This window comes from Leucopleurus acutus (genome assembly GCF_964270905.1).
Source record: "Leucopleurus acutus genome assembly, chromosome: 16".
Classification (NCBI taxonomy): domain Eukaryota; kingdom Metazoa; phylum Chordata; class Mammalia; order Artiodactyla; family Delphinidae; genus Leucopleurus; species Leucopleurus acutus.
Genome location: NC_139158.1, coordinates 28318969 through 28327311, shown reverse-complemented (window position 1 = coordinate 28327311; position 8343 = coordinate 28318969). Strand labels below are relative to the sequence as shown.

Here is an 8343-nt window from a genome sequence, read left to right as displayed (position 1 = left end):
GAGGTAGATTAAACAAAGACAATGCTGATTTTAACCCATCCACGCTCCTTGGTCAAGGGATCCTGCACCAGCGCATCTAATCAAAATTGGTGCCAATTGAGGTAACGTGGCTGAAAGCACTGTTTTTGCCCCACAGGAATTTCTGCTTGGTTTCTGAAGAACTCTGCATCAATTCCCATGTTTTCTGTCAAAGTAGACAGAGCTAAGAGTCTCATAAACGGAGGATGATTCCGATCACACGAGAACATCCACCTGCGGAGTGAGTTACTGCAGCAGCGAATGCCAACGTGAGTGAATCAGACGTGCTGCCCATGACTGCAGAGGCGGCCTTTTAGGGCTTCGGTTCTAGTCTCCGGGATGAGGTTTTTGAATGTGGACGATTTATGTGCAAAGGTGACTTTTCTAGCTGTCATGAAGGTAAACTCGAGCTTTGACTTGTATCCGCTTCATCATCGGCCGTAACAGATGTCCCAGACTTTAACAGTAAATGTCGGCTACCCAGCTCCTCAGCCAGATGAGTTTCTGGCTCTGGTAACGGAACACAATTATTTGTTTTGTTAGGAAGGAAAGGAGATGATCTTCGTTTTGCCTAGCATTTTGGGAGTTGTGACCATGGTTTACTACAATCAGATGACTTTTGTTCAAAGAATCATCAGAGATCACACTTGGATATCAGGGTGTGACTGAAATCGATAGGTTGACATTTACCATATGATGCCAGAAAACCATCTAATTCAGAGCAGAGTTGAGAGACACATCATTAGGAGAACTTATTCAATCACCCATGCAGAGAGATTCTAATAATATCATTTATTCTTTCATTCCCAGGCTCCTCCCCTCTCTTTTGCATAGGGAGGGCAGTTCTATTTTAAATATCATTTACGACAGGACCTAGCTCTCTGATTGAAGCGAAAGGACATAAATTCACAAATCTGCCTGGTACACTTTTTTATTTCAATATGGGGTTGTGTGCAGCTGCTGTTTCTTCCAAAATGAAAAACTAGTAGAAGTGAAAAGTGAATAAATCATAATCGGCAATCATTTTTTCTTCAACAAATCCATCAGATCGTCTTCTATTCCCTTCTCACTCAGCTCATCTAAACTGTAGTATCGATGGACGATCTTCTCAGCGGTGACCACCACGACTCGGAGCCCGTGGGTGTCTTTGCCCAGCTGGCATCCAATGGCAGATGATACCACCATGTCGAGGTCCTGGTAGGTGCCCCCGGCATTTCTGTGGTAGTGGCCTGAGAACACAGCTTTGATACCTGCAGGGAAGGGAAAGAACATTAGGGGGCCAAGGATTTCCATTTAGATAACTTGGGGGCTCCAGTGGTTTCTTCTGTGAACAACACATATTATTATAGTAAATGCATAATATTATTCAGCATATGATAAATAATAAGGCAGCATATGTGACAGCCACAATCTTTTCAAGGATAACTCATATATATATAACACATTATTAACCTGTTTCTTGTAACTCATACAGGAAAGTACTAGGGGACAAGGAGAGAAGGGAGAAAAGGTGAATGACCTTGGGAGAGATGAAGGAAATATTTTGAGGCCTATATAACAGCCATAGAGTAGAAGGTACATGTCTATGAAAAATAATGTTTATCAGAAATATAGATCAATGGAACAGGATAGAAAGCCCAGAGATAAACCCACACACATAAGGTCACCTTATCTTTGATAAAGGAGGCAAGAATACACAATGGAGAAAAGACAGCCTCTTCAATAAGTGGTGCTGGGAAAACTGGACAGCTACGTGTAAAAGAATGAAATTAGAACACTCACTAATACCACACACAAAATTAAACTCAAAATGGATTAAAGACCTAAATGTAAGGCTAGACACTATAAAACTCTTAGAGGAAAACATAGGCAGAACACTCTATGACATAAATCACAGCAAGATCCTTTTTGACCCACCTCCTAGAGTAATGGAAATAAAAACAAAAATAAACAAATGGGACCTAATGAAACTTAAAAGCTTTTTGCACAGCAAAGGAAACCATAAACAAGACAAAAAGACAATCCTGAGAATGGGAGAAAATATTTGCAAACGAAGCAACTGACAAAGGATTAATCTCAAAAATCTACAAGCAGCTCAATATCAAAACAACAAACCCAATCCAAAAATGGGCAGAAGACCTAAATAGACATTTCTCCAGAGAAGATATACAGATTGCCAACAAACACATGAAAGGATGCTCAACATCACTAATCATCAGCGAAATGCAAATCAAAACTACAGTGAGGTATCACCTCACACCAGTCAGAACAGTCATCATCAAAAAGTCTACAAATAATAAATGCTGGAGAGGGTGTGGAGAAAAGGGAACCCTCTTGCACTGTTGGTGGGGATGTAAACTGATACAACCACTATGGAGAACAGTATGGAGGTTCCTTAAAAGACTAAAAATAGAACTACCATATGATCCAGCAATCTCACTGCTGGGCACATACCTGGAGAAAACCATAATTCAAAAAGAGTCATGTGGGCTTCCCTGGTGGCGCAGTGGTTGAGAATCCGCCCGCCGATGCAGGGGACAGGGGTTCATGTCCCGGTCTGGGAAGATCCCACATGCCGCGGAGCGGCTAGGCCCGTGAGCCATGGCCGCTGAGCCTGCGCGTCCGGAGCCTGTGCTCCGCAACGGGAGAGGCCACAGCAGTGAGAGGCCCGCGTACCGCAAAAAAAAAAAGAGTCATGTACCATAATGTTCATTGCAGCTCTATTTACAATAGTCAGGGCATGGAAGCAACCTAAGTGTCCATCGACAGATGAATGGATAAAAGAAGATGTGGCACATATATACAATGGAATATTACTCAGCCATGAAAAGAAATGAAATTGAGTTATTTGTAGTGAGGCGGATGGACCTAGAGTCTGTCATACAGAGGGAAGTCAGTCAGAAAGATAAAAACAAATACCGTATGCTAACACATATATATAGAATCTAAAAAAAAAAGGTTCTGAAGAACCTAGGGGCAGGACAGCAATAAAGACGCAGACATAGAGAATGGACCTGAGGACACGGGGAGAGGGAAGGGTAAGCTGGGAAGAAGTGAGAGAGTGGCATGGACATATATACACTATCAAATGTAAAACCGATAGCTAGTGGGAAGCAGCCGCATAGCACAGGGAGATCAGCTCGGTGCTTTGTGTCCACCTAGAGGGGTGGGATAGAGAGGGTGGGAGGGAGACGCAAGAGGGAGGAGATATGGGAACGTATGTATACGTATAGCTGATTCACATTGTGATACAGCAGACACTAACACACCATTGTGAAGCAATTATACTCCAGTAAAGACGTTAAAAAAATAAATAAAGGAATAGCTGGATGGAAGGAGAAAAAGGTTTGAAATAGGAGAAGGGATAAGGGGGTGGACTTGTCCCTCTCTTTTAAACAGATACTTTTTACTCATTAATTCCTTCATATTTCTCAGGAATCTCTGAGTCCAGGAGCCAAAGATAGGGCCAGTGAAATAACAAAACGTGAAGACATGTATGCAGCAAGGAGAAGGTACACGTTCCACACCACGAGAGAACAAGCTATTTACAAGCACTCCTTCAAATCTCTATAACTGACACCCAATTCAAATGCCCACTGTTATTCATTGTTCATAGGATACAGCTTTATTTTGGAAGCTGCAGTGTTCTCATTGTGAAAACGGAGATGGGATTTAGTAGGTAACATCTTCTCTGTTTTAAATGTCCTTCTGGTATTTTGTATGTGTAAAGCTGTTCTTACCCCCAGCCAGGAGTCCTGACTCTAGGAAAAGCTGTTTTAACTTATCACCGGTTGCTTAGTGTCGCAGAGATCAGCCACCCAGGACTGGACTTGCTGGTTAGCCAACAGGCATCTAAAGGACTTCTGGTGTATCTTATTCATCTTAGGACGTGGAGAGTACACCTCTAAGAATTTTTAAAAGTGTAAATCATATACTATGGTATATGTAATCATTTGTTGTCTAGCATCAAGATTACTGACAGCTATATTAAAACCTTTTTGAAAAAAAATAATGTTTATGGAGTTCTAATCAAGATAGCACAGCATGGTCAACATTTAATGTACCTCCTCCTCTCCAAACTTAGATCTATGATGGATAAAATATTTTTTAAAAAAACCAAAGGACAGAGATAGCTTCAATACCAAAATAAGTAGCTCTATGGACCAGAAAAAAAGCAGGAAGGCAGAGTAATGAGTGGGAGTTGAGCTCTTACAAGATAATCAAGATTGAAAGCACTTTCTCTGAAATGAGGCAATAAAGGCTGGCTCCCGGCTGGAAACAGGGGTGGTGTTAATACCTCCGTTTATGGAAGGAGACTGAAGAAAACCACCGCTGCCCTGTTCCAGGGTGGTGGTGGGCTGGTACACCCTGGTACAAGCACTCCAGAAAAAAAAAAAAGGACCTGATTTGTAATGTTTACTCATTTCCATGGAGTTAACATTCTCACGATGGCCAATTTCAAATGACCAACATGATGTCACTGAACCAGAGTGGTCAAGAGATGCCCAGGAGCACACCCACCACCACGGAGTGTTCCCAACACACATACGAGAGCTGTCCGCAGCCAAAGAGCAGGGGTGAGAATAATACGGAGGAAGATAGTTAGAAAATGGTTAAGTGTCGAGTATGAGCATTTATTACCCTTGCGTCTTAATATAATTTACTTAATGATGAGTTTGTATAATTAAATTCTAACAATGGCTGTTTTACAACCAACTCACACAATTCTCTAACACTTAATCATTGGTTTTCATGTGTTGGTAGGAGCTGTCTCCAGCACAGCACTGGGTGAAGGCTTATAGCCACCCACGGGTCTAGGGAGGAAGGACAGACACAGGTTCAAGTCAAGAAACCGAAACACGGTTTCGCAGGACGACTGGAGGGCCAGGACTCTAAAGCACTCTCGTGAGGCCTGGTGCCCGATGGGGGCCGAAACCCCTGCACAGGGAGAAGTCGGTCAAGAGGAAAAGTGAGGGAAAACCCACCGCCTCCCCTGCTGCAAGTACCACTTAACCAAACTGAACCTGAAATAAAAAATTCCACCATCCGTGAAAATTTCATGCTAAGTAAGACAGTCTTCAAACTCTTCAATCGGGAATATGAATTCACTTCAGGGGAAATCAGTGATATAAACTGTCTGAGAAATACTTAAAATAAATGTTTAGGATATCAAACGTACTCAATAAAGGACAAATATCCATTAAAAAGAACAAGATGTTGTGAAACGAAACGGGCATGAATTGAATGAGAAGGGTTGGTAATGGAAATTTAGAAATGGTGGACATAAAACATATGAATTAAAATTTTAAAACAAAACCCTCAATAAATGGGATAAATTCTAGACTAGACACGAATCAGACAGGGAATTAGTGAATGAAAAGGTAGAAATGTGGAGCTGAATCAGAAAACAACACAGACACCCAGACATAAGCAGTAAGAATGAGAAGTTCAAAGAACCCAAAGGATGGGTTATTTGGAATTTTCCAGAAAGGAGGAACATATGGGTCTTCAAATGAAAAGTACTAGTAGGATAAATAAAAATCAATTTATACTGACGTATGCCATGGTAAAATTATGGAGCATCAGAAAGAAAAGTCTTAAAAAGATATCATGGTGGGACATCCCTGGTGGTGCAGTGGTTAAGAATCTGCCTGCCAATGCAGGGGACACAGGTTCAAGCCCTGGTCCGGGAGGATCCCACATGCCGCAGAGCAGCTGGGCCCGTGAGCCACAGCTGCTGAGCCTGCGTTCCAGAGCCCACGAGCCACAGCTGCTGAGCACGTGTGCCACAACTGCTGAGGCCCGTGCGCCTAGAACCCGTGCTCCGCAGCAGGAGAAGCCACGGCAATGAGAAGCCCGCGCACTGCAACGAAGACCCAACACAGCCAAAAAAAAAAAAAAAAAAAAGATATCATGGCAAAAGTACTATAAAGGGATGACAATTAGACAGGTAGCAGGCATCTCAGCCATAAAAGAATCAGGGAGTAATACTTTCAAAATGCTGATGGCAAGTACTTGTGAACCTCAAATTTTGTACCTAGCTAAACCATCATTCAAGTTTAAGGGCAAAACAGATACATGTTTGGACATATAAAGACTAAGAGTTTACCACTTCTCAAAACATTATGCCGAGTTAAAGAAGTCAGATGCAGAAGGCCACATATTGTATGACTCCATTTATAAGAAATGTCCCGAATGGGCAAATCCACAGCGAAAGAAAGTATATTAGTGGTTGCTGGGTGAAGAGGGGAAAGAGGGAGTGGGAACGACTGCTAATGAGCACAGGGTTTCTTTGCAGAATGGTAAAAATGGTCTGGAATTAGACAGTGGCAATGGTTGCACAGTCTTGTAAATATATTAAAGCCACTGAATTTTGGAGTAAATTGTACGGTATGTGAATTATACAGCTCAATAAAAAAAGATTGTTTGTTTTTTTTAAACCCGTATGGGAAGGGGAGGAGGCTAGAATGATCCATGCGGTAATGGATTAGAGTTGGAGACATCAGTATGAACTTGTGTTTACCTTAACGTGTAAACCCTGCTGACATCTGGAAATATATATAGATGTGTATGTACACAGGTTAGTAGAGAGACACACATTTCTTGCTCTGTCAGGTGCAGGTGCCTAGGAGCAAGGACACATGCTAGCAGGGAGCACACGTAGCAGCCACATCTTGGTTTCTACTTCTATTCTCCAACAAAAGGAACTATGGATCCGTGGAGAAATGGGTGTCTGTAAGACTGGGGCAGGAAATTTATATAAAAAGCCACGAGTCTATACTAATACAAATAACTGACTGAATAAATGTGGGGAAAAGAGACAAACATCCCATACAGAAGACTAACAGATAATTTATGTGGAAATTCCTCCTTTAAGGAGGTGGAGTATAACTCCCTACCCCTTAGGTATGGGCTGTGCATAGCGACTTCCTTCAAAGAGTAAAGTATAAAGAGGGTTTTTTTTTTTTTTTAAAAAGTAACTTTACAGTGGAGAAACTGACGAACATCAACAGTGATGATACGTCAGGTTGATGGTATGTACCTTGATATGACTGGGATTAAAACAGTAATTGACCTGTGTAGTCTTCCTCCCTTAAACCCATAATTCTGGCATGAAAAAGACATCAGACAGATCCCAATAGACATTCTATAGAATACCTGACCAGTACTTCTCAAAACTGTAAAGGTCATCAAAAATAAGCAAAGTCTAAGAAATGGTCACAGTCAAGAGGCACCCACACCAATGGAATACTACTCAGCAATAAAAAGGAATCAACTATTGACACATGCCACGTCTTGAGTGGATATCAAGGAGATTATGCTCATTTTAAAAAGCCAACTCAGAAGGTTCCATACAGTATGATTCCACTTACATAACATTCTTAAAGTGACAAAAATTATAGATATAGTTGCTAGGAGTTAGGGACAGGGATGAAGGGGGCTGGGAGTGGGTGTGGCTACAGGAGGGACCCTCGTGGTGAGAGAACTGTTCTGCATTTGACAATGATTCAAAAAAGGTATGAAGGAAATACGATCAAATTGTTTAACCCTTCTTGTTAGTAGGGTTCTGGGAGACTTTGAACAGAGCTCTGGAGACTATAGCCCCTCTCCAGCAGCAAGAACTGAGACCCACCTGCGGGCAGGTGTGGGTCTGCCAGCCCTGGACCATGGCTAGGGATGGAAAGGAAGATGACCCAGGTTTCCCTACTTAAAACAGCCAAGGGTGGAGAGAAACAGCTATTTCCATTGACTGTTATCAGGATGCAAACAGATACAACTCATTTCAGAGGGTAATTAGGTGCTATTAGGTTCTGACATTTTGCTGTGCATTCCCCTTGACCCAACACCACCATTTTCATATAAATTTATCCTTCAGAGATACCCAGAGAAGAACCCACAGATGTAGGTGTGTTTGTGGGGACAAATAAACAGTGCTCACAGAGGCACTGTTTGTAATATTCGTTTATGGGAGACTGGATAAATTATAGTGTGTGTATTTAAAAAAAAAAAAAAAGAGGTTGATTTACATGTACCGGCACTGAAAGGCACCAAATATATTATTAAGTATGAACAGCAAGATGTAAAAAGAAGTGTTGTGTGATCCTGTTTTTGTAAAATAAAGGTAACACCCGTATAAGAGGGTGTGTGCTTGAGTTTGTACCCCCAGCTGAATGGGGGAGAAACAGACACTAAACTCACACAGGTGATTTCACCACCAGGGTGGTGGGGTGGGATTAGCAAGGGCGGGCATCACTTTCTATGTTTTTATTACTATACTGTTTGCAGTGATCATGCATTGATTTGGCGATCACAAACAAACATCAA

General features: G+C 41.8%; 1 protein-coding gene across 2 annotated transcripts in view; it reads right to left on the bottom strand.

Annotated features, from left to right (window-relative positions):
- Nucleotides 1-241: 241 nt before the first annotated feature.
- CPPED1 (calcineurin like phosphoesterase domain containing 1) overlaps nt 242-8343 on the bottom strand; it is a 115337-nt gene continuing 107235 nt past the window's right edge. For both annotated transcript variants that reach the window (XM_082858194.1, XM_082858195.1), the window contains one exon: nt 242-1268. In XM_082858194.1, coding sequence (XP_082714320.1) covers nt 1039-1268 — 230 coding nt within the window. In that variant the 3' untranslated portion in view covers nt 242-1038. The remainder of the gene's footprint in view (nt 1269-8343) is intronic.